General features: G+C 46.9%; 1 protein-coding gene across 9 annotated transcripts in view; it reads right to left on the bottom strand.

The window, feature by feature from the left end:
- The window catches only part of SLC8A1 (solute carrier family 8 member A1), a 329,095-nt gene that overhangs the window by 261,439 nt on the left and 43,564 nt on the right, over positions 1-24,092 (bottom strand). For all 9 annotated transcript variants that reach the window (XM_007058961.4, XM_037896398.2, XM_037896397.2 and 6 more), the window contains one exon: positions 16,190-18,026. In XM_007058961.4, the coding sequence (XP_007059023.1) occupies positions 16,190-17,988 (1,799 nt within the window). In that variant the 5' untranslated portion in view covers positions 17,989-18,026. The remainder of the gene's footprint in view (positions 1-16,189; positions 18,027-24,092) is intronic.

Genomic DNA, 24,092 nt, shown 5'->3' with positions numbered 1-24,092 from the left:
CATGTGCCCGCACAAGGTTAAAAGCCAGGGTTCCTAATGGAAATTTGGTGTGCAAACAAACCACAGAAACAACTGGGCAATGAGGTGTGGTGTGTGTCAAAAAACTCAGGAGCTGGTCCCATGCAAAGGTCTGACCAGTGCAGATAGATGTCCACGTGGTGCTACAGACTAACAGTGCCTGGCAGAATAACGAAAGTTTTCTGTGACAGTGGAATTCAGGGGACATGGTGATGAGGGTAACCCCATCAACCTGAATCCTTGTATTCTGATTCAGCCTCTGCTATTGAATGAGACTTCCAAAAGCACTTAAGGGACATAGGCACCCAGTTTTCAATGGAAGGTAGGCACCTGATTGCTGAATCTCTCACCCATTTTCGACAGACTAGAATCTTAAGAGTTTAAGTTAGTGTCGACAGCAGTTACAACCCTTAACATTGCTAGCCAGTGCTGAAAGGATGGCTATTCTACCTTCAGGCTTGGGCTAGGACTAGAGCTACTCAGAATAGATTTTTTCCTGTAAGATAAAAATTAAAAAAAGTTGGCCAAAAATGCCAGATTTTTAAATTAAAAAAGCCAAAAACCTGACAACCTGGAAGTTTTTGATAAACACTTTCAAATTTTTAATAGCAAGATCAGAAAATTTCAAATGAAACAATATTTCATTTAGGAACAAACTCAAGTTTTTGTCCAGAGTTTCAACTGGAAATTTCCCACCAGCTCCAATTCTGACCTACCATGCCATTATAGGTGGAGAACCAACGACCCCTGCTAGGGTGTTTTGCTTAGATGCATGAATATGGTAGCACTTCCATGCAGAACTTCTTACAGCTGTGGCTGATATGTAATGATTAATGTGCTGTTAAACTGAAGAATGATAACTTGCTGGCAGCTGAATGCAGATTTGGGCAAGAGCCAACCCAGGAAAGCCCCACGCAAGTGGACAGGTCACTCGTGCTGCTTTAAAGCATCAGCACACAAAGAAGATCATCATGAGGCACCTGCTGAGTTTGATGTGAAGGGAACAGTCTGGTGATTAGACCAGGGAACTTCTGTATTCACACACATGCCCCCTTTCTGGAAAGCCAGGAAACGCCAAATGGTGCTTAGCTGCACTCAATGTTCTCTGAACAGATTTTTCTTAATGGAATTTAAATCAAAGCAATGAGTGGAACTAGCCACCATTAAAGCTTTCTTTCCATTGTAGCTGCAAACTCCCTGCTATTCCAGGCCTGATCCTCTTGTAAAGGAGACGGCGTGGGATTTGGAAAGGTTTTCCCTTCCGAGACTAGCACACTCATCGCCCACGATCTAATCAGGGTTGAACTACAGGTTTCCCTTCAGTCCATTGTCATAATTTTGCCCCATCCTCATTTCAGGCTTGTGGAGAACGTTTTCAACAAGCGCCCGTCTCACTCTCTCCTTTTGATACTGTAGCTTCACTCTGCCCTCCTGTGCTAATGGCTTTTATTCACTAGCTTACTCCATGTTGGGGAAGTAACTGCTACCGGATTAAGCCCGGTATGGACAGCCACTGGTGCAATAACAGTGTCACTTTACACTTAATGTCCCAAACACAAGCCTACAGTTAAGCATGTTTAAAGTTGTTAGCAGAAGTCTTGATTTTCCACACATTATACATGTCCACGTTTTTAAAATAAAACATTGTCCAATGCCTGAACCAAGGAGAGTTTTACCTGAACAAAGACTGGAGGGCAAATGCTCTCTCTCCTCCCAATCAGATCCCACAGGATCCACAAGGAACCTGAAAATGGAAAAGAAACCTCTCCCTTCCACTGGCTGTAGTAGCTGCCTGAGGCAAGGAATAGTTTGCAGCTGGTGCAGTAATGTAGTTGCAGATGCACTGAAACAACGTAGCCTGCCCTACACTCAGGCCAGTCTATATCCTCCAGAAGAGAGCAAGGTGGGCAATGAATGAAGAAACTGCCATACTTTGCTCTCCCATGCTGGTTCAAGAACTGTGCTTGACTTCTCTGCACAGGCCAGGCAGTCTGTTCTGCCATTTCCACCTCCTTCCTTGTAGGATTTTTCTGCCACATAATTGGGGCACTCCATGCTAATCTCCTGGTTTGCAAACAGCTACTGTGTAATACTGCTGATGACAATTTTTGCATTAACTGTTGCACAACGGTATTTCCTGTAGAAAGTTGCATTTGTCATCTTTTGATTAATACTTTTTTTTTTTTAAATCACTTGGCTTCCAAGGTGTAAATAGAAACAGTAATGCTAAACAATGCCAATGGCTGGTTTTAATAGATTTTTTTAAACATGACCTTATAAGATTTTCTTTAGACATACATCTGCCTAAAATCTCAAGTGTTAAACAACATTATTTGTATCTTTTAGTGGTCTGGAAAAACGTTAAACACTCTAAGTTTTAAAAAGCAGTGATTTAACTTCTTCATACTCCTGAACAAATTAAAGCTTTGCCCCAAGAGTAAATAGTGAAATTTTGATGATCAGCTTTCCGCAAACCCCCCCCCCCCCATGCCCATGAAAGATATTTTAAATCTTGTTTTAGCTGAAAAACCTCAATATAACCTTGCGTGGCACTCCCAATGATACTTCCATCTCTCTCTCTCTCACACACACATATATACACACACACACACTTTCCCCTTTTTCTGCTGCCCTGTCACCAAAATGCCTAAATAAAGAAAGAAAAAAATCAGATCAGTTTTGATCTTCCTTCCTCATGCACCAACTGCAATCAAGTAAGCCTTGCCAAGAATAATTATCTTCAACGTCAAAAGACCTTCCCTTCTGCTATTACATTTACCTTTGCTGTCAAAGCCAGATCAATCCTTTCAGCTGTAAGAACACCAATGCTGAAACTTGTCCAATAGCAGCCAGATTAATTTAAGACCACAACATCAAACTCATTCTGTGGCTAGAGCCAAGTGACATTTGCAATTAGGCCAGGGAAGCCAGACTTCCTCCAGAGTTTGGAACTCCCACTGAAGTCAGCATTTGGAGGGGGAGGGGAAGTTTAAGAAAAAGGAGGCAAGGGCATACATCCAGCTCCAGGAAAGCTCACTGCCCAGTGGGGAACACTGACCTGAATCCCCAAGATTCAGACAATTTTGGCCCTTAATTCTCTCTCTCTCCTTATGCTCCTCTTCCAAAACTCTCTCTTTATTTGGTCTCCTCTATCTTTGCCTTCCCTTTTCCTCTTTCTCCTTTGATCTGCTTGCCACAGAGTCAGACTTTAAAGCCAGGAAGGACCGCCAGATCATCTAATCCAACCTGCAGGCCATCAATCCCACGCAGCACCGCACTCCAGAAATGAGACTGAAGTCTCACAGCCCTCAGGAGAAGTGGACTATCCTATGCCACAGACAGAGAACAGGAGGGACCAAGGTGCACTAAGGCCCAAGGCCCCCACAATGGCAGGGAACTGATTAAGAAAGATGCACCCACATAATCCTGGCAAGCAGCCCACACCCACACGCTGTAGAGGGAGGCATTTCCCTCCCCCCGGTCACTGCCAATCTGACCTGGGGGGAAATTCCGTCCCAATCCCACACGCTGATCGGTCAGGTGCTGGGCTGGTTCTTGCTCACATGCCCAGGGTCTTAGAGCACGCACATTTGGTGCCACCTCAGAGCCATGGCCCACCCCAGCAGGGTCCTATTGTGATGCTTTGGGGGTTCACACAGACCAGGAGGGGGAGAGTAAAATCCTCTTTGCCTCCCACTCACCCCTCCCTCCCCCATTACATTCACTGCTACACAGCACCACCCTGCTAGTTAGGCCGGGGATTTTACCCTTCAGCCGTAAGCACAGCACGGAGATGGTTGTGTAATAAAAAGATTAAGTTGATTAACACAGAGCAGATGTTTCAGTGAGACCTAGCAGAAGGAACTGGGACAGAGATGGTTACAAACAAACAGTAAAAATGTGCTTCTAAGACTAACACTTAACGTAACAACACTGGAGCCTTTTGTTCCAAGTCATTTTCTCACCACTGAGGTTCTTCCAGCACAGCTGGCCAGTCCTTAGCCAGATGCAGCCCAGAGCTCAAAGTGTTTGGCTCTTTGGGTGAAGGATGCCACAGAAATCAAAGTGGCTCTCTCTCTTAGGTCCTCAGAGTTTTATCCTGGGGGCTTAGCTCTCTGTGCTCCCCTGGGCTGGTCTCATGCTCCAACCCTGAACACGCCATCAGTTCTAGAAATTCCATATAGCAGGAGATCCAAGGGGAAGGCCGTATGCATCTTTCAGGGAAAGAAGTGCCCACTTTTTACCCAGGTCTCTCAGCTGACCTTGGATCAGCAGGCAGGTCTATGTGGGGCCAGCTGCTGCCTTCACCATTCTCAGAGTCCCTCACCCTCTCCTGTCCTAGGTGATATTTCCAGGGGCTCCCTCCTTTCCCAGGTTTCTACCAGTGCCTGCACCTTGGTACGCCCAGGGGCTGTGGGAGCCGTGTGGTGCTCTGGAGAGGAGAGGCCTGTTTATTCAGGAGACCCAAAGGCATCAGCAGCAGATCCCTTGGTAACGTCACCGTGCTACAGCCCAGGGGCTGTTTCAGATCCTGTGTCGATATGGTCTCCATGTGGGATGTCCCCCCACATGTAGACAAAGGAGCCTTGCCAGCCATGCCCTCCCCACCAGGCCCCCACAGAGTGGGGCAGGTTTTCCCTAAACAAGAGAGCATCCAGTCTGACTGAAGTTTCTCAGTGTTACAAACAGGGAGGCCGAAGCTCCCGACGCTAAATAGGGCGCCAAAGATCTAGGGGGATTCCCTTATCTGAAGCCTTTTCTCATTTATCATCTTAATTATATTTGCCACCTATATCAAGTTTAATAAGTCCTGCTGCCTTTGGAGCTTCCAGAGTCCATTAGCACCTTCACAATCTCAGGCCAAGGTCTCTCCTAGCCTGCAGTTTCTCAGGGGTTGGAATATAATGTTTTAATTGTATGTAGATTAAATACTGCTGCCATATCTAGATGGAAAGGTCTCCAGCGCCAACATTCTCCCCTTTTAATGAGCTGCCCTCATCTTGGCAGGCTGCATTTCCCCCGTGGGGACATGGAGTTCCTGAAGGGAAGTTTGGATTGTGTCTAATTAGAGGAGGAAGAGAAGGGCTGACTCTGGCTCTCTCTCTGTCCAGCTGTTTGGAGGTAAGGGAAGGTGCTGGATGGAAGCACTACTGAGCAGGTCATAGGTAATTTGGGAAGATGTTTGATATCAAGGGGATGAGGCTGTGAGCTCTCCCTGGTCCATCTTTCGACAGCATTTCTTGCACTATCACTTCCCATAGTTGTGCTGCCAAGTAAGGGCTGTTCTCCATGACGGCAGATGACAGAACAAGGAGCAATGGTCTCATGTTGCCGTGGGGGAGGTCTAGGTTGGATATTAGGAAACACTATTTCACTAGGAGGGTGGTGAAGCACTGGAATGCGTTACCTAGGGAGGTGGTGGAATCTCCATCCTTAGAGGTTTTTAAGGCCAGGCTTGACAAAGCCCTGGCTGGGATGATTTAGTTGGGGATTGGTCCTGCTTTGAGCAGGGGGTTGGAGTAGATGACCTCCTGAGGTCTCTTCCAACCCTGATATTCTATGAAAGCCACCAGCACTCCAGCTGGTACAGGTGCCACTCGCAATAGGCCCATGAACAATTGCCCTTGTTTATATTACTTGAACACTACATAGGAGTGATACCAGATCATCGTAGGGCTTGTTGACATGGAAAATTTGAACCAATTTCATGTAAGGCATGAATTTAAGCAGATTCAATTAAACCAAATGCAAATCCCTACATGGATAGTCTTATTTCAGTTTAGCTCAAACTGGTTGCCAGTCGACATAGCTAAACCAAAGTAAGCCATTCTTCTAAGGCTACCACAGCCTTGCACCACTTTAACACATGCCTCAAATTAAACCAGTGTGGCTCTGCCATGTGGGTGAGGGTTTCCTCATTCCTTTATTTTGCTAGGCTCCCTGCAGGACATTTTCTGAATTGAACGTTGGGAGTATGGTGTATTTTTAGGAAATAGCAGCACAATATTAGGGCAGCAAAACTAGGCTTCAAAATGCGGAATCAGATTGTAAATGAAATGCCTGGTCGTGGCGAAGGTTCAAAGTGGTGTCCAGGGGCTCTGGGTCTGCAGTAGTTCAGGTGCTAATGTTCCATGCCCTACACAAAGGCTTGCCAGAATAAATGGTCTGTCAAAACCTGCAGCTAAGAGACTGTCAGGGCTGCACTGCTGGGCACTCAGGTCAGGAAATGGCAGAAAGTTAGGGCTCTATAGGCAACACGTGGACTTCAATTATCCACAACATGAGAGCAGCCTGAACCAGAGAGCTGGAAATGAGCCTGCAAAGGGAAGTGCTTGTGGGTTTAATTTGCCTTGCAAGCTTTGCTGGAACCATTCATTTAAGGCACTGACAGGTGGGCTGGACAGCTTAGCCATTAGCTCCTTCAGGCTACAGCCTGCAAGTGAAGTTTCAGGGCCGATGAGCACTTTAGTGGATCAATTTATTGCCATTCTGAGTTGTCAGCCTGATTATTTTGTTCTTGTTACAGGAAGGAATGCTGGTTAACAAGAAGGAAGCTCAGCAGGATGAAAGAGCCATCCATCTCTCTAATTCCAGGCCCAAGGTGCCGAAACACGGGTCCATTTGTTCCTTCGGGGCTCAGTCCACACCCCAGCAACCAGCTCGGCTTGCTTGTTGGATGCAGGGTAGGAGCCAGGCGGGGTTGTTTCCCCAAGGCCACAGAACCTCTCTGCCAGGGAGCGGCGAAGAACAGAGTGCAGTAGAAGTGATGGGAAGGTAGGCGCTTTGTCTCAGAGAGAGAGAGAGAGAGAGAGAGAGAGAGAGAGAATGAATGGCAGAGGAGTCGAAGGCTGATGTCCTTTGCTCTGTGGGTGCGTGTTCATTCAAAACCTAACGGGGTGCCAGGTGCAAATATCAAGGGAGGAGAGGAAGGCAAGGGTGGCCCAAGGGACGTATGTGAGGAGCAGAGGAATATTTAGCATTTCCTGACTATGAGGTTTGTCAGACTGGGAGGTTTGACCTTCCCAAGAAAGCACTGGAAGCCCCAGCACCTGAGTCCTTCAAACCTAGACTGGCCAAGTCTTGAAGAACTGACCGTAGGGAACAATGGAGAATTGAGAGTGGAACGGACAAGATGGCCAAATAAGCCTCTTCCAGCTGCCATGTCAAGGATTCTGCATTTGGATTACTTTCCCATGTAAGGAGTTGGACTCTTTACAGTTGGGCCTTTGGGCTGTAAATCAGAAACCCTGGATTAAATCAACAAGATGCGTGCCCCCAGTTCCATCTCTCTCCTTTTGTGCATGTTTTACGTGAATGCTCCCAAGTCCCAGATGGATGGTCTGGCCTGGCCGAGGTGATGGACCCTCCAAGATGGGGGCAAAGCTCATGGCTTCAAAGATGTTCCACAAGGACCAGGCCAAGCTTCCGAGTAGGACAAAGTTAATTTGAGATCTCCCATAAACCAGGGTGTGAGGCACCGAGGCCAATTCCTTCCAGTATTGAGATTTGAGACCCTTCACTTAACAGAGTTAACACTGAACCTGCATGATATCCCAGTCTGAACAAAGGAGAAGACACGAGTGATCCCTGTATCCCGGATGGAGAGTGATCTGTGCATGCCCCAGAGGCCCATTTGATAGCCTGGCAATTTTTTGGCTGCTCTAAGTATTCTGCTTTGAAGGCTTCTTTTTAAATCAAGCTTTCCCAATCAAGAGCCATGGGGACAAACATGGGGATGCAAAATTGTTGAGCAGAAAGAGACTGCGAAGATCTCTTTTTGTAGGAAGTCTGCAGGCTGGGCTTCTTTCTGGGGATGGGGGCACCTGTCGTCTGCTTGGCCACGTTGGTGCAACAAAGGTCACTTGCACCCTCCCTGGTGAATCTGGGCTCATGCCTGTGGAAGAAGCAGAGCTGCTGGGAGCATGTAGAAGAGGCCTGGCCATGGGAAGCACGTCTGTCACCTCTGCCTGCCTACTCCTCTTGCAAAAGGCAAGGTGACCTTCTTGTATTCTTTTGATGCAAACCAATCTCCTGGCTGAGACTCACCTCTCGGGGGAGGATCTGGTGCTGACTCTGCCACTTGGCTCTTTCGTTTCATCTCCCCTCCCTGTGCACGGCTCTCAACAGGGGCAGATGTTTTGCTGCCTATCTGAACAGCTCTCTTGTGCAGGCAACTCTGATCAGTTGTCGACTTTTTGTTCCACCTTGTACATGACAGTAGCTATATTAGTGACACAATCAGTGCAGGCTGAAGCTGTGACCTTCTGTCCATCAGGAACAGGCTAATGGCTCTGCACTCAAGTACCTCTGTGGATAAGGTCCATGTTCTGTGGCTGGAAAGAGGGCTTCTTTCTTCAGAGGTCAATATGGTACTTTTGTTTTTAGGCTCACTATTGAATTACTCTGGTTCTGCACAGTAAACAATGGGAACAGAGACCACACATGTGTGAAGGTATCCGGGGTCCAGGGAAGCAGTGATTAGGGAATGGCAAATGTGGAGCCCTAATGCTGCTATGTATGGCCGTAGGAGAGAGAAAGGATACCTCTGCTCTCCGCCCCGTACCTAGTGAGGCCATGCTGGGCTGCCCAGATCCTAGCTGCGGGTGCCAAGGGGGAGCACAGGGGCTGTGCCAGATGCTCCCCCTGTGCAGGAAGTGTGCAGGGAAGGGTACAGATGGGCAGAGCCTGCCTAGTCATGTCCTGCCAGCACTGCAGACTGTCTGGCTACATAAAGTGGAAAGATGCTACACCCTGAAAAGGCCGAGTCTCTCTCCCTGCATGCCTTGGGGGTGTGGGGCTGCCCCAGTAGGTGCCAGGGCTCTGCACCAGGAGAGGAAGTCCTCTGGGTGAGTTACACAGAACCCCTGAGGGCTGTTGGCACAACTGCTTTAATATGTAAAAACAGAATGGGTCCTGCGTTTTGTAAATTACTACAATACATTTAATGGGTAGCTTTTCATAAGGGAGCACAGCGGATGTGTACACAGACCCTGATGAAGCTAATAACTAGTTCTCACATGGCTCTTAGAGAGTTATTACATATCTGAGCTCCAAGTTCCCTTAATCAACCACTGAGATGCAGCTGGCAGTGGTAAATTGCCAACAACAGCTCATTACAAATAAGGAAACATTGGTTTGTCAAGGACAAAAAACTGTGTCAATTCTTAATAGGGAAGCAAGTAGAACTATTTCTCTTCCCCCTCCCACCCTATAATCCTTTGATACAACCTGCTTTGGCTGATAACCTTCCTATCTGCAATCCAAACAGGGACATACAATCTAGTCAGGTCGGACTCACACTGGCAAACAGCACAAATTAAGCCTGTGTCCTTAAAAGTGGGGAAAGGAATGCAGTGCTGGATGCAGATGTGGAGCCCATCTATCCATCAGTCACACAGGTGCTCTGACTGGGCTTACACATGGGAGTAAGGGTGGCAGGATCAAACCCTAGGTCTCTTCATCCTGATTTACGTATTAGTATTCTGGGTGCTGACAGTAAGTGGCATGCAGGTCAGGAATGGGAGAATGGCCCCTGTGCAGTCGTGTGTCTCACCACGTTTGCATATACAGATCAGGTAACTCCATGTGTTGCTCAGGCAATGTCACAACCAACTGGCCAGCTATGTGTCTTGCTGAACACAGTCAAACATGCAAAATAGGTCTGCAGTTATGCACACACAGTTTTAGAAACCAGGCCCACAGTGGTTCTCTGCAGGTTGCAACAATGTCCATTGTATTCCATGGCTGCAGTGCCAGACGATAATCTAGAGTATTTCCAGCCTCTGCATCTCTTGCCTAGTGTTTTGGGCCATTTGAACCATACAAATGCTTATCCATGGCCCTCCATCTTTCTCCACCCCAGCCTACATGTGGCTTGCACAGAGATGCCTTCTGCTACATACAGCAAGTAAGGAGGAACCGGCTACAGAGCTTCTCAACCCACAGTCCCAGTGAGGGTCCTGTTGCAGGCCCCTTCCATGCTTCAGAAGAATTTAACCCTTTATGAAAGAGCAGTGAATTACATCTGCTGCCTGCTGCAGAGAGTCCACAGAAAGACTTGTTCCCTCTAACTCCAGAGCCCTCTAGAAGTTATCACTTCCAGGTAGAACAAAATACAGCTCCAGCCAAGAGAACTGGTTCCTTCTGCTTATAACTTAATGCATTGGCGGGAAATCCAGGAGCCTGCATCCAGACAGACACAAACAGGTCTCTGGACACTTGATCATTTTAGCCTCTGGTGGCAGTTTTTCCTTTCATTGTATAACAGGCGGGGTTTTCGCTCAATCCATCTTGAAAGAATCTGGTTTTATATACACAGAAAACTGAAATTGCACAGCAAATCCCTTTGCAGAAATGCCTTGAGTTTATTTTACTTAGGTACCAAACCTAACTGCCACCAAGAAGCATCTAAAAACACAGTGGTGCTCATCACTCAACAGGATTCAATGTCCATCAACTCAAACCTTATTCTTAAAGTGTTTTGGTTGGGGTGGGGCGGGAGGAGGAAGACAGAGGCATGATACTAGCCTGGGTGGACTCATCCTGTACTTTATTTCTTTAGAAATATTTCCTACCAAAAAAAATTAGAAAATATTTTTAAAAATGCCACCTGGTCCAGCACTGCCCATACTTGTTCAAGATACATTGCAAAGCTTGTATACATTTTACTGAGGCTTTTGGAGAGACACACCTGGGGTCTGATGTCTTGGAAGAAGTGGAGCACTCTCTCTTAAATGCTGGGTTTAGCTGGTTGTGTGTGTCATGGCATTTGACTGCTAGATTAGTATCTGCCGTGGCGTGCGTTAAGAAATGCCAAAAACATGGCTGAATTGCCCTCATGTCCAAAATGTCACTCGTAGAGCCTGCGAGAGGTATGTTTTTATAGGACTGTTATAAATCTAAATACATAATATTATCCATAATTATATGACTAGATCTGGCAATTACTAAGGCCCAGGATGCATTAAGAAGTCTGATATGAAATGTCAGTCTGCCTGGTTATGAAGACATCTATGTACAGCATCTCTTTCAGTCTAATGAAACAATCTGCCCAACTAATATCATACTGATCACAAAAAAATAAAAAGAATTCTGTATCTTTCTGATTCCAAGGCTTAGGGTGAGGGCTTCAAAATAAGATTAACAGAGCTCTTTCAATTATGGAGAAAGTACCACAACAGAACATCTACGTTTCTGTGTAACTTTGCAGCCAAACTTAGCGGAGATATCAATCCTCATGCTTCAGGGCATAAGATGATCTCAGTCTGTGGTAGGGGAAGATATTTTCTATACAAAGTAGACTAAATGTACAGCTATATTTGGTATCTTCTGAATCACCAGACATTGGTTACCAACAAAGACTTCGTTACCTAGATGGACCATGGTCTGTTGTGTTATGGCAATCAGGGGGTTGGACTAGATGACCTCCTGAGGTCCCTTCCAACCCTGATATTCTATGATTCTATGAATTCATATGGACAGACAGGTGGACAGGATCAGATCCTGACTGCACATTTTAATACTCAAGAGAGAAGGTGGGGAGGGAATCTCCTTTGTTGGACCAACTTCTGTTTGAGAGAGACAAGCTTGCACTAAACGGACTCCCCCCCACAAAGAGCTCTGTGTGGCTTGAGCACTTCTCTCACCGACAGAAGTTGATCGAATAAAAGAGATTCCCTCCACCACCTTGCCTCTCTCATGTCCTGGGACCCACAGGGCTACAGCAACACTGCATACAACTTATTACTAGTCGATGTTCTTGTCAGTTAATAAGAAGGCTTTAATCAGATGTAGTGATGCAAGATAAGGCTGGAGTCAGCTTCCTGAGGACAACAGCTACTGAATACTTTCCTTTCCTGATGTGCATTATGTTCCCCTTTCTTCAAGGGGCGGCTTTGGTGCTTCACAGCAACGCTTGGGCTTGTCCATATGGAGACAGAGAACAGCAAGCTGGGGAGTAAATGTACAGCGCACTCACCTGCCATGCAATAAGTCACCGTGTGAGTCCTGCTCATGTGCACTAAATGCACTATGGAACTGTCAGTGCACAATAGCAGGGTCCACACAGCCAGCCAGCGTGCAACAGGCTAGTGCTCTCTAGATTTACCCCCAGCTTGCCGGACACCGAGCCTCTGTGTGGACAAGTCCATGTGAAGTGGCCTCCACTATCACGTGCATTTTACAAATATGTATTTCCCATGTAGATCAGGATGACCTAGCATGGAAACAGTTACCAACTCCTACGTGTCCGACAATAGGTGCTGGAATGAGGGGAGCAGTTTCCATCATATCCAGGGTTTACAGTTTGGTTCAATGGTCCTCACACCCCCACTATACAAATTGTTCCTGCACCGTTGTACCCTACCCCTTCCAACATATGTTTAGATGCTACGTTCTTCTGTTTGCTAACTTGCTCCTGTCAGAAGGACGTTGGCAGAGTAAAACAAACAGCATTACTTTAGGTGTTCCCTATGCAGCACTGCCATGCTCAGCATTATTCTCACGTGAGGAGTCAGTTCAGCACCAGAGGCCTTGTTTTGCCACCACCCCAGTGAAATCCATATTAATGCCCATGAGAGGAACAGTTTTTGCTAAGGATCATGGTGATTTTGCACACCCCACCAGGGAGGAACACCAGCACATGGAGAAGCCTCTCCAGATACAGTGAGCAAACCGACCTTTACATGGGCCTGGGGGTGGGGGGTGGGTGAGGAGAGGGGGTTGGGCATCAGACTCCAGGGCCTCATTTCCAGATGAGCCGAGCACCCAGAGACTCCTTGGCTACAGCCAATAGGCTGATGTTAGTCATTTCAGTGCAGTTCTCTTACATCTTGTTTCTCTCCTTCTAGATGTCTGTGTCACATAGACAGATGTATTTATCCTATCTGGCTCTGCTTCTCACTCCTCTGTCTTATACTGATCAATAGCATCGAGCGTGGCATCCTGGACCCTCAGCAAGGCCAAGGAAGCAGTGTCAGGCGAGATCCCATTGCCACCAGTGGGACATCTCCTAATCTAATCAGGCCAGATCTGCTGTACAGTTATATTGCTCTCTATCGCTGTAATTATACACAGACACACAGGCTTCACACCCATCACCAGCACATTCTGCTGAAATAACCATTCATTTTGATTAGGGCAAATTTTTCAAATGTGGGCATCTGAATTTAGGCCCCCTGGGAAAGATCCACAAAAGGAGTTGAGCGCCTAATGGGTGCCTAAGCCCATCATTTAGGCAGCCATCCTAAAACCACAGCTCAGCTGCTACCTAACCCTATAAGTGCCGAAGTTTCTGCTACTGGGCACACACAAAACCACATAAGCCCCGACGCTGCCTGGTGCTCTCGCTTGTCCCCTAGCCCCAGGGGGGCTCTCAAACTAGGCATATTCCTTCCTACCTTGTCTGTGGGGCCTGGGGTAGGGGCTTGAAACAGGTCTCACCTCCCAGCTGAGTGCCCCCAACACCTGCAGGCCATTCTGGTGAGGCTTTGTCAGTCTCTCTTAGTGGTGCAGTTCCACTTTGTATAAGTCAGTATTTCTGGGGGCAGGGACTTGAAGGTAACTCTTCTCACAGGCAACGGGGGTGCCCTGACCACTGAGCTATGGAGTTTCTCTCTCTCTTGCACCAGCACAAAGAACAGCGAATTATGTAACCAAAATCAGAGCAGCTTTAGCAGGCAAGATTGAGTGTGGCTCCCCCACCAGCCCTCGCCAGGGATGCGGCAGACCTGAGTTTGAGTTCCTACTCCAAGTCAGGTAGAGTGGGCAACTGAAGGAGATCTCAGATGTCAGAGGAGTGCCCCTACTCACTAGGCTATAAGGTGGGGGGGGCTCTCTCCTGGAGTTAGCGCATCCCTGTCTCCCAAAAGCCAGTGAGAGAGAGGACTCAGTGCAGCATTTCCCACTGCCTAGCTTCGGCTGCTCCCCACTCAGATTGAAGGAGTCCGTCAATCCCATTCTTAGGCGCCTAACTCTCCCCATTGCACTGGGCGGCAGGGTGCCTAAGGTGCTGCAGGTCTGAGCATTGCAACACGTGCAGCCCTTCCTAGTTCTAGCCCCTGAGCCCATCCTTAGGCATCTGATTATTCAGAGGTTAGAGGTATTATCTCTGCATGAGCATCCAGAACTCCAACAGCAGTGACTGTGAGCTGGCGAGAAGTGGTGAATAGGTACAGGTGACAGTCACTTGGAACCGGCGCATTTGATCAATGCAGCTGGTGGGTATGAAATACCATGCTTTCCAAGACAGCACCCCAAGGACTGCCCTCTCCAAATCCCAGAGCAGAAGCCAGGCACTAATGCAGCTAACAAGATGGATAAAGATACATGAGCACACCCTTCACAACCAGGACAGCACAAAGCCCCTACCAGAGCCCTGGCTCAGAGCAAATTCAATAAACCAGACAAGGATCTGGCCACAAACTTGATGGCTGGGACCACGTGCTCTCTCTCTCACACACACACACACACACACAAATTGTGAAGAGTGAGTGAGTGAGAGTGTCAAGAGGAAATGACCTCTACATCCACCCCCAGCCTAGGGTGTGGCAGTAGTAGCCTGATTTTGCTGGCACGAATGTTTGCTATTAATGTGGCCTGGTTTAAATGGTTCCCAAAATTCCTTCATTCTACTAACCTAGTTCATCCTGTCTCCACAGACATCTCCCTGGCTCTCCTGGAGAAAATCCAAGGCCTAGTCACTTGATCAAGCATTCCCCCTGGTTACTACAGCTGCACTCAGACAATCAGAGAACAGAAATAATACTCTGAGGTGACCAATCGCACAACAGGCTTGAACACAGAGAGAACAGAGTTCAAAGAATCCCCTGACCAAAATGTGTTTGTGTGAAATTTTCAAACAAAAGAAAATGCTAAAAATCCTGATTTTGTCCCTTACACTGTCAGTCCTGCACCTGGCATAATTCTTAAAATAACCTTACACACACACACACACCCTCCTTTATAAATCATTTGGCTTCTGTACCTTCAGAGCAGCTATAAAGAATGCAAGAAACAGAAAGGCACACTTCATCGGTTTGTACTGGGGGTGCCTGGTGTCTTACAAAGAAGTGAGTAGTATGGATTGAACGGGACGTTCTAGCCAACCTCCCAGATTCCCCTGGGTAGGCACTGCCCTTTGTTAGGAACCACTCCAAATTCTACAGTGATTTTTAGCAAATGAGACTATTGTTCGCAGTGGACTGGCTTAAGCATACGGTGTTTGCTTTAGGAAGAGCCTAGGGTTGAAGTTGATCAGGTTTTGTGCCCTTTCTGTGCCCTGCCCCTCCCAGGGACACAGTACTGGGGAGAGGAGCTCTCTCTCTCTGAGGCATATTTCAGGATACATTTTTCCCCACTGTAGCATTTTGAGGATTTAGGTTCTCAACACAACACACAATAAATATGCCACGGCAGGTGTGATTTTTCCCTCGTCCAGCTCACCAGGCAATGCTTAGCAGCAGCGTTTTTCCCTAACCACTTCTGCATTTGTAATCCGTCAACCCTGGCTGCTGCCTTATCGTTCATGTCACCACTTCCCCACACGGAAACGTTTACTTAAGGCCCAGGACAGACATCTTTCATGATGTCACAGATGCCAACGGCAACCTAGGTCTGCAGCGTTTTGAACAAGGAGCCACTAAAAAGACATTTTCCAAAGTGAATGGCAGGAGAACCCTGTGAACTGGTGCAAAGCACTAGTGAAAAGGGTGCTTGGCTCAAGACACATTCACACTCAGTTGGGATGGGGGTGGAGACCACACTATGCATGCTTCAGACTCTCGTAACATAGGCCTACAGCCACAATGGTGGAATGACAACAACATCTGCCCGCTGCCCCCCTCCACATGGGCCTTCTCTGCTTAGCTACCCATTGTTTACATCCTGCTTTGCGAACCACTCTCCCACGCACAGCTCCACTCTAGCACACAGGCGTACAAAGTCTCCTGCATGGAGGCTCCACCACCTGGCATGGTAGTGCTGGGTTTTTGCTGCACTTCTACTATACCCGGGGCTCCTGGGGGTGGGAGCCGTGCACGAGGCCGTTTGGGATCTGTGGCAACAGGAGCCCGAGCGCAATGGCATGTGTTTGGAATGCCGTACTCCGTCTGGCAGGATAAACCCCATTCGTTCATTTTGCACTGGTAAGAGATGTTAAAAAGGAGGTACTTACACAATCTCGTCATTCTGGAATTCAAGCTCCCCACAAGTATCCTCAAAGTCCTCTCCTCCCCCTCTGGCTGAGCCTTCAATGGTTTTGTAGGGCACAACAACATTTCCTCGAGCGCCGGACGTTCTCAGCACTTTCACTTCCATGGTTCCAATGCTCTCGCTCACATGAGTGACCGGCTCCTCAAAGGTAAAGATGCCCGCATGATCATCATCGAAGATGGTAACGGTGGCAGTGCAGGGCGACCCCAGGCAGGCAAGCGTTGCGACATGGTTGGCCTTCAGAATTCCTTCATCCAATGCTTCAGTGCTCACTTGCACATTGCTGAGGTGAACGAGGAAGTTCTCATCCTCCTCAAAGATATCGTCGTCAATTATGCCAACGCGGATTTCCTTCTGTGTCTCGCCAGGCTTGAAGACCACTGTCCCTTCGGTAAACTCATAATCAGACCCTGCGTTGGCTGTGCCATCTTCTGTTCTGAAGTCAACGCGCACGACGTGGGTCAAGTCACCACCTCGGCGAACAATGGTCAAAGCTACCGTGCCACAGTTCTCGAGACACTGGTAGGTGATCTGCTCAAAGTAGATCTTACTGACAGGGTCATTTTCCACCACTTCACAGTTGACCTCATGCATGCTGACAGCTTTCCGTGCCTGATCCGCAGCATGTCTCTTCAAAATGTTGCCAGCACCCGTCATTAGCCGAGTAGCCTGAATGCGATAAAAGGCTCTGCTCTTTTGCTGTTGGCTCAGAACCTGGTAGTTGGCTAATTCAATCAGCTGTTCGATTTCTTTGTCGGGGTGCTTCTGCTTCAGCTCCTTCAGGATTCTAGCCATTTCCCTCCTTGCTTCCTCATCATCTTGATCCTTCTCATCTGCCTCCAGAACCAGGGTACCATCTAAGAAGTTCTCCACATGGGAGTTAACCACTTTGCCGTCCATTTCAATGTCAGCTTTGGATGATGGCCGGTCACCCTCATGTTCAATGATCATGCCCCGCTGTTTGCCAGCCCTGTACTTCTTGTAGACATACTTGTAAAATAAAAGCCTTCGGTCAGCTACCCATGCAAACACCACACAAATGGGAAAGAAGAAGAAAGTGAGCAAGCTTTCCCAGACCTCCACAACACCGGGTGATATGACAGATAAAATAAGGTAAAGCCAAGTGTAGGCAAAGATGCTCCAAGCTGCTGTCACAAAAAACACTCTTAGATGCTTAATCTTCCGTATTTCTCCATCCGGAACCACATAGACACATATGGCTATAATGATGAACATGTTAAAGGCAGCACTGCCTACAATGGTGCTCGGTCCGAGATCCCCTGCCGTGAAACCATGACCACATACTTCAATAACGGAAAGTAGAATCTCAGGGGCTGAAGAACCCAAAGCCATCAACGTTAGGTTGGACACAGTCTCGTTCCAAATCCTCACTGTGGTTTTGCTGGTCTCACCATTGGGCTTCTTGATAGTTATCTCTCGCTCTTGGGATGTAATGACTTCTATAGAGGACATGAAGCGGTCAGCTATGATGGATACGCCTAGGAACATGTAGACCATGGCCACAAAATAGACAGTAGCTCGAGCAATTTTATCGCCAAATGAAGGGTCTTGGGGCTCCCAGATAGGTAAAATCACACCTGGTTTGCAAAAATATGTACCCGTACATACTGCAGTGTTGTTTGGCTCTTCTTCTGTTGGATTTTCTGCATATGCTTTGTCCACATGGAATAGCAAGAGTGCCACAATACTTAAAAGGTGAAAACCTTCAGGAAAGGCGGGTGAATGACTTAACCTCAACATGATAGCTTTGTCTGACCAGCTTCCAAATGTCTTCCTACCTGCAGATACAAAAGTAAGAAGTGTTACTCAAGTCGAATAAGATATTCTATTGAAGTCTTATTTATGTATTGCATTTGCAAAATCTACAGTGCATTACATTTGTTTATCAAAAACAATTACAGTTTGGACTCGTTATATAAAAGTGTCACAATTAAATCCCAGTGCTTGCAGGATTCACCATGCACAAGTGATTTACTAGAATAGAAGGATGAGGCTAGTTTCTGAACCTATGTACATGCGAACGGTTAATGTTCTTTCTTAAGTAATTCTCTCACTGTTGAAAAACACATACTACAGCACAGCAAGCAGACATTTTTTCCAGTTTCAAAATTAGGATGAAATTGTTTATACATTAACTTTCAAGAAACTAAGAAATCCCCCCAAGTTTTTCCTTAACTTTTTTCTGCATTTTGACCAACTCTGTTCAATATTATTTACTACGTGTATTTATTTTGCAGTAAAACCTATCGAGACTGCCACCATAATCATATGCCATCCAAGATTCCATTCCACATACTCCAAAAATATCTACATTAAGGAAATATTAAGGGGTCTCAGCTGAGCAATTGAATTAAGAAACACTGAAGTTGCATGTTTAATCTTAACTCTGCCCTTCGTGCATATGTCTTATAACAAAGTCTTTAATTATACAATCACATGCTATTTCCTCAGTAATAAAACTGAGCATCATTCAGCTTTGCACCTTCCCTGGTGGAAGAACACCGAATGTGTATCCAAGCAGAGAGTTTCTTCTTGCACATCTTAGGAGGGAGACTCTTTCTATATCAAAGTAGTGCTCCCTCCTGCATACCAAGCAGAGTCTTCCTGAGACTTTTCTGCCCTGTTCATACATTACACACCAGTCAGCCCCAGCACAGACCAAGAGGTTGGGCCACCCCTCCCTGCAGTTCACAGAAACTAAGATTCACTTAGCCCAGGGGCTTCTCAGTTAACAGGGACTTTCCCAGCACCCAGTATTCAGTCTTTTTGGGAGCCTAGACCCCGAATAAATCCATTTTACTCTGTATAAAGCTTACGTGGGGTAAACGCAAATTGTCCACCCCCTATAACACAGATAGGGAGATATGCACAGCTGTTTGCTCCCCCAGGTATGAATTAACCCAGAGGAAGTGATTAACAAACAAAAGTGATTTTATTCAGTATAAAGAGGAGGATTTAAGTGGTTTCAAGTAATAAACAAAGTTACCAAGCAAAAATAAATAAAAACACGCAAGGCTAACTTAATACACCAAGGATCTAGTTACAAATACTAACTTCTCACCCTAGATGTTATCTCAGATCAATCCTTTCCAGAACAACATTGTAGTTTATGGCTTGGGTCCAGCAGTCACTCATACCATAGTTACAGTTTTGTTCCAGTTTCTTTGAGACTTCTCTTTGAGGTGGAGAGGCTCTCTCTTGAGCCAGCTGAAGACAAAATGGAGAGGCTTCCAGGGCCTTTTATAGTCTCTCTTGTGGGCCGATACCCCTTTGTTCTTCTGTGCAAAAATCACAGCAACAAGATGGAGTTTGCAGCCACATGGGCAAGTCACATGTCCATGAATGATTCAGCTTTCTGCAGACTGACGCCATTGTTTACATGTTACTTTGAACTTTCCCAGGAAAGTTCAGATGTGGATTGGTGTCTCCCAAAGTCCATTGTTAGTTCAGTACTTCCAATTACTGGAATTGTCCCTTCACAATATGTTGGCCAAACCTCCCTCATGTGTTTCCTACAGCTAACACTTCAAATACAAGCATAGAGCCAACGCTCATAACTTTAGATATAAAAATGATACATGAATATATTTATTAGATCATAACCTTTGCAAAGATATGTTACATGGCATATGTAGCATAAAGCATATTCCAGTTATGTCATTTATTCTCATAATGATATTTCCATAAACATGGACAGTGCAACATCACACATACCCTTTACCAAGTTCTAAATTACCGCAACCACTCAGGAAAGAAACCTGGATGTCACAAAAGACAAAGCAGTGAAGTCCACTGCTCAGTTCGTAGCATCCGTCAATACAGATGCGAGGATGCCTAGGGAAGGAAATGGAAATGCGGAAAGAGATTCTAATGCTACCGCACACACCCCCACCAATGGAATTACCTCACCTAGAATGCTGTGTTTAGTTCTGGTGCCCCAATTAGAAAAGGGATAGCAGAAACAGCGAGTTCAGAAACGGGTGACAACATTGGTAATGTGAAGACTATGGAAAAACTTCCATTTGTCAAGAGATTGAAAAAGACTAGAGCTGTTTAGGTTAGAAAGGACGGTGCTACAAAGAGCTCCTACTAACCTAGAAGCAGATAAAAGTCTTTGGGGTTGCAAATTCAGGGAAAGCACTGTTTTGATACAAGTGATTTGTGGCACGCTTTATTCTTTTTATGCCCTCTAGGAATGGTTTATGGTTAAGAGGTAGAAATCCTCAGTAATGATGTTTCAGGCTGTTTGTAGAAAATTAGAAAAAAGAGTGGTCATAAAGGAGAATATAGGGTCTATTTGATTACATACCACTTGGAAAGATGATGCTTTCTCCTTTGATATTTTTTTTTCTTAGCGAGCTATACTGTCCGCTCCAAGTAAATGTGAGTTGGTCATTTTATAGGTCTCATGCTTCTTTGGGGCAGATCGGAGATAAACGGGACACATGATAAAGGTGCTGTCATAACAGATTGATTCAGCACCAACTTTGTTTACTATTGGTACATCCAGAGTGGTTTTTTTTTTTAATAGCATATAGGGGGAGGGATAGCTCAGTGGTTTGAGCATTGGCCTGCTAAACCCAGGGTTGTGAGTTCAATCTTTGAGGGGGCCATTTAGGGATCGGGGGCAAAAATTGGGGATTGGTCCTGCTTTGAGCAGGGGGTTGGACTTGACCTCGTGAGGTCCCTTCCAACCCTGATATTCTAGGATTCCAGGGAAATATTTTGTATATAAGCAGGCAAACAGACCACACTGCCTCTCTAAGTCAGATAGAAACAACTGCTCCTGCAGTTAGATACTATGCAAAGAACAAAACATCCACCTGCCTTTATTCAGTGGATTCTCTTTGTGGCCAGTCAGATATTCTTTCAAATGCACAATTATTCAAAACCTTGGATTGTGAAATACAGTCACTGTGAAATCCCCTTGGCAAGAGAAGAAGGCAGATGGTTGGAAAAAACATAACACTTTGGGGCACTGATTTGGGTTACACAGAACAGCAGAGTCTCACCACATTTTGGACCAGCTCCACAATCTTAAGAGGAGGCAAGTGTAGGTAGCTTTGGCCAATAAAATTCCACTACAGCAGATTAATAAATCACTCCAACTTTGTAAGTTTAGCCCCATGGAGCATTTCAATGTAGGATTGGGTTTTTTAAAATCATACTTCAATAGACAGATGCAACAAAGGGTTTACATTGGAACCCCTTTCTGAAGTTCTATTTAGCAGTTTATGTACAAAAGGGATCTTTAATTTTTCTAGATATGGCTGCAAATAAAGAACATGGAGCAACATGGAGACAGATGTGGTGGATGCTTTGAAAGAGGAAAGAGTATCAAAACTAAGGTTACATTTCAGGAGCATCTTCTCATACCCGTTGGAACAAGTGGCTGAAACTAAGATTTGCATTTTTTGTAGAGAGGAGACAAAAACCAGGACCCACAGTATTCACAGTCCTTATTATAATGGGGCCCCAATCCCAGTCTAGGTTCTTGGGTGCTACTGCAATGCAAATAAATCCAATATTATATTGTGAGAGATTGTGCAGAACTGGGGGAGGGGATCCACTGTGCCCCAGGTGCTTCGCTGGCTCTGATCCAGACTAGACCCTAGAGCTTTTTGGTCCATTATCAGAAAACCCCTCCCCATGCCCCCACTCCTTTAGCCACTTCAGGAAGGTCAAATCTACGTTATCGTATTCGCCCTGTCTGAACGCAATCAGGCTCGGATAGCAGAGTGCCTAATCTCTCCTGCCCAGAGCTGAATGTGCTACAAGAGTTACAGGGAAACGGCCTACCTTCCTCTTCCCTTAGGGGTCAGAGGACAGCCTGGGGCTCTTTGAGGCCTTTTCCACATGGAGGGCACTTTTAAATAAAAAGTGTTGGTCTCCAGGCCCATGCCAGCCAGTTCTGTGCTTCGGCTGGGATCTGTGCAGAACTAGCCATATTTGGGAAGTGATTTGAAGGACAAGTCTTCATACCAGCCGAGAGGCTGTGCGCCCCTCTACCAGAGGCCTGCATGCACATTCTACTCTCCATTTAAGGTGGTTCTTTGAGCATTGGTCCATGGGGATCCCATTCTAGGGTCGCATGCACTCCATGCGTGTGAGAATATTGCATGCATGGGGCACGTGTGCCTCTACAAAGTGGGAGTCACATGGACAGAATGTCTCTACTGCCTGCAAAATAAGTCTTCCTTCTCTGCAGTCTTTCTTGCGCTCCAGTTACTCACTGAGCCCAGAGTGGCCAGCTCCATCACAGGGACATCTTTTGTACAGTACCTAACCTGTGACTGGGGCTCCTCGATGCTACCTCAATATAAACAGAACAGTAGTAACAGACTCAGCCCTTTTCTTCAACTTAGAAGTGGAGGGTAACACCCTGTTTACTAGCGATCCTTCTGATCTTTTCAGAAGGGTTGGGAGACCCATGCCAAGATGGATGGGTGTCATGCTAGAGAATCAGATAAGCTGCGGCATTTCTGAGAAACTGCATCCAGACAGAAACTGGAACGGAAGAGGACGACTTGAAGAGCTGACCCCACGTGGGTGGGACTGTGGCTAGAAGAGGAGTAGTAATATACTCAGGGTGGAAAAAAGTTCTCATGCTAGAGTTAAAGTTCTCAGCCAGACAAAGCACTTCGTTAGTTTGGACTGAAAGTTGCTCAACTGCATTTCCTGTCAATGCTGTCAATAAAAATCAAAGAAAGCACCAGTTAAACAGAATGCATCTAGACCAACCTCATCCTTTAGCCACCCCACCACCCAACTTTGTCATGCACAAATGTGCATATCACTTGCAGAGCAAGCTTCCTTTCATCTGCAGTGCACAGCCAGTCACACCATGCACGCATCCCGCCCTCCGCAGCCCTGCTCAGACCTTCAGTCTGAATTACATGTTTGTCAGCAGCTCAGAGGGGCCACAGCGGACACTCAGAGTCCCGCTGTGTAAGTGAAAGACAGGCCCTACTCTGAAGGGGTTGCAGACTAAGTATGTCTGACCTCACCTGCTTGAAGACGCAGTCTCTGCAGATGGGGAGCGATGGAGTCTAGTGCATGCTGTTGTATATGGAAAGCGTGGGCTTGGCAAGGAGATTGGGTGTGAACAGGAGCAGGCCTGTGGGACCCAGATGCCACCCGAGAGGGTGGGACGAACCCCGCCACAGCCACAAGCCGCTAACACTCCCAGTGCGACTGGGACAGGCCTGGCTTTTGGAAACCCACCCTGGGTAAGTGCCATGCCAGCTGATGTCCTCCCCTCCCTTTCCCCTGCCTGCTGGAGCAGAGCTGCCCCTCGGGTCCCCCCACTCCCTGCAGCCCTGTTTGGCCCTGGGCTGATCACTGCTCAGTGGGAAGCTTTCACAGTGAGCTGGAACGAACCACCTCTCCCACCCCACCATGGAGAGCCAGCTCCAGGCCTTTGCTCGCTCTTGTCCTCCACTACCCTGGGGAAGGGGATCTGGGCAGGAAGGGGAGGAGGAGGGACACAGTTGTTCCTCCAGCCCCCTTCCCGGCTCACTGGTGGGAAACCCCATGCTCTGCTCCTCCTGCCCTTTCCTGGCACTGACCAACTGCCTATGGGCCTAGCAGGGAGTGCTGCACAGTGGGCCACCAGGATACACTGGAGTGGCAGCTGTTGTAGAGCCTGATGGGGACGCTGAGATGCTGCTGCCTCTGGTCCCTTAGGCCTGGATTTTGCTTCCATGCCATTGTCTTCGTGATTGTACATTGCAGGCTGAAGCTCTGAAGTCCAATCAGATCCCGAAGCCAAATTCCTAAGGCAATCTCTCTCTCCCCCGCTGCCTGACCTGTGGTGCATGTCCAGTTATGGAAGATGAGCCAGT

This window comes from Chelonia mydas, chromosome 3, assembly GCF_015237465.2.
Source record: "Chelonia mydas isolate rCheMyd1 chromosome 3, rCheMyd1.pri.v2, whole genome shotgun sequence".
NCBI classification, from domain to species: Eukaryota; Metazoa; Chordata; order Testudines; family Cheloniidae; genus Chelonia; species Chelonia mydas.
The sequence above is the reverse complement of the archived record's forward strand: the minus strand, read 5'-3'. Positions and strand labels throughout refer to the sequence as shown.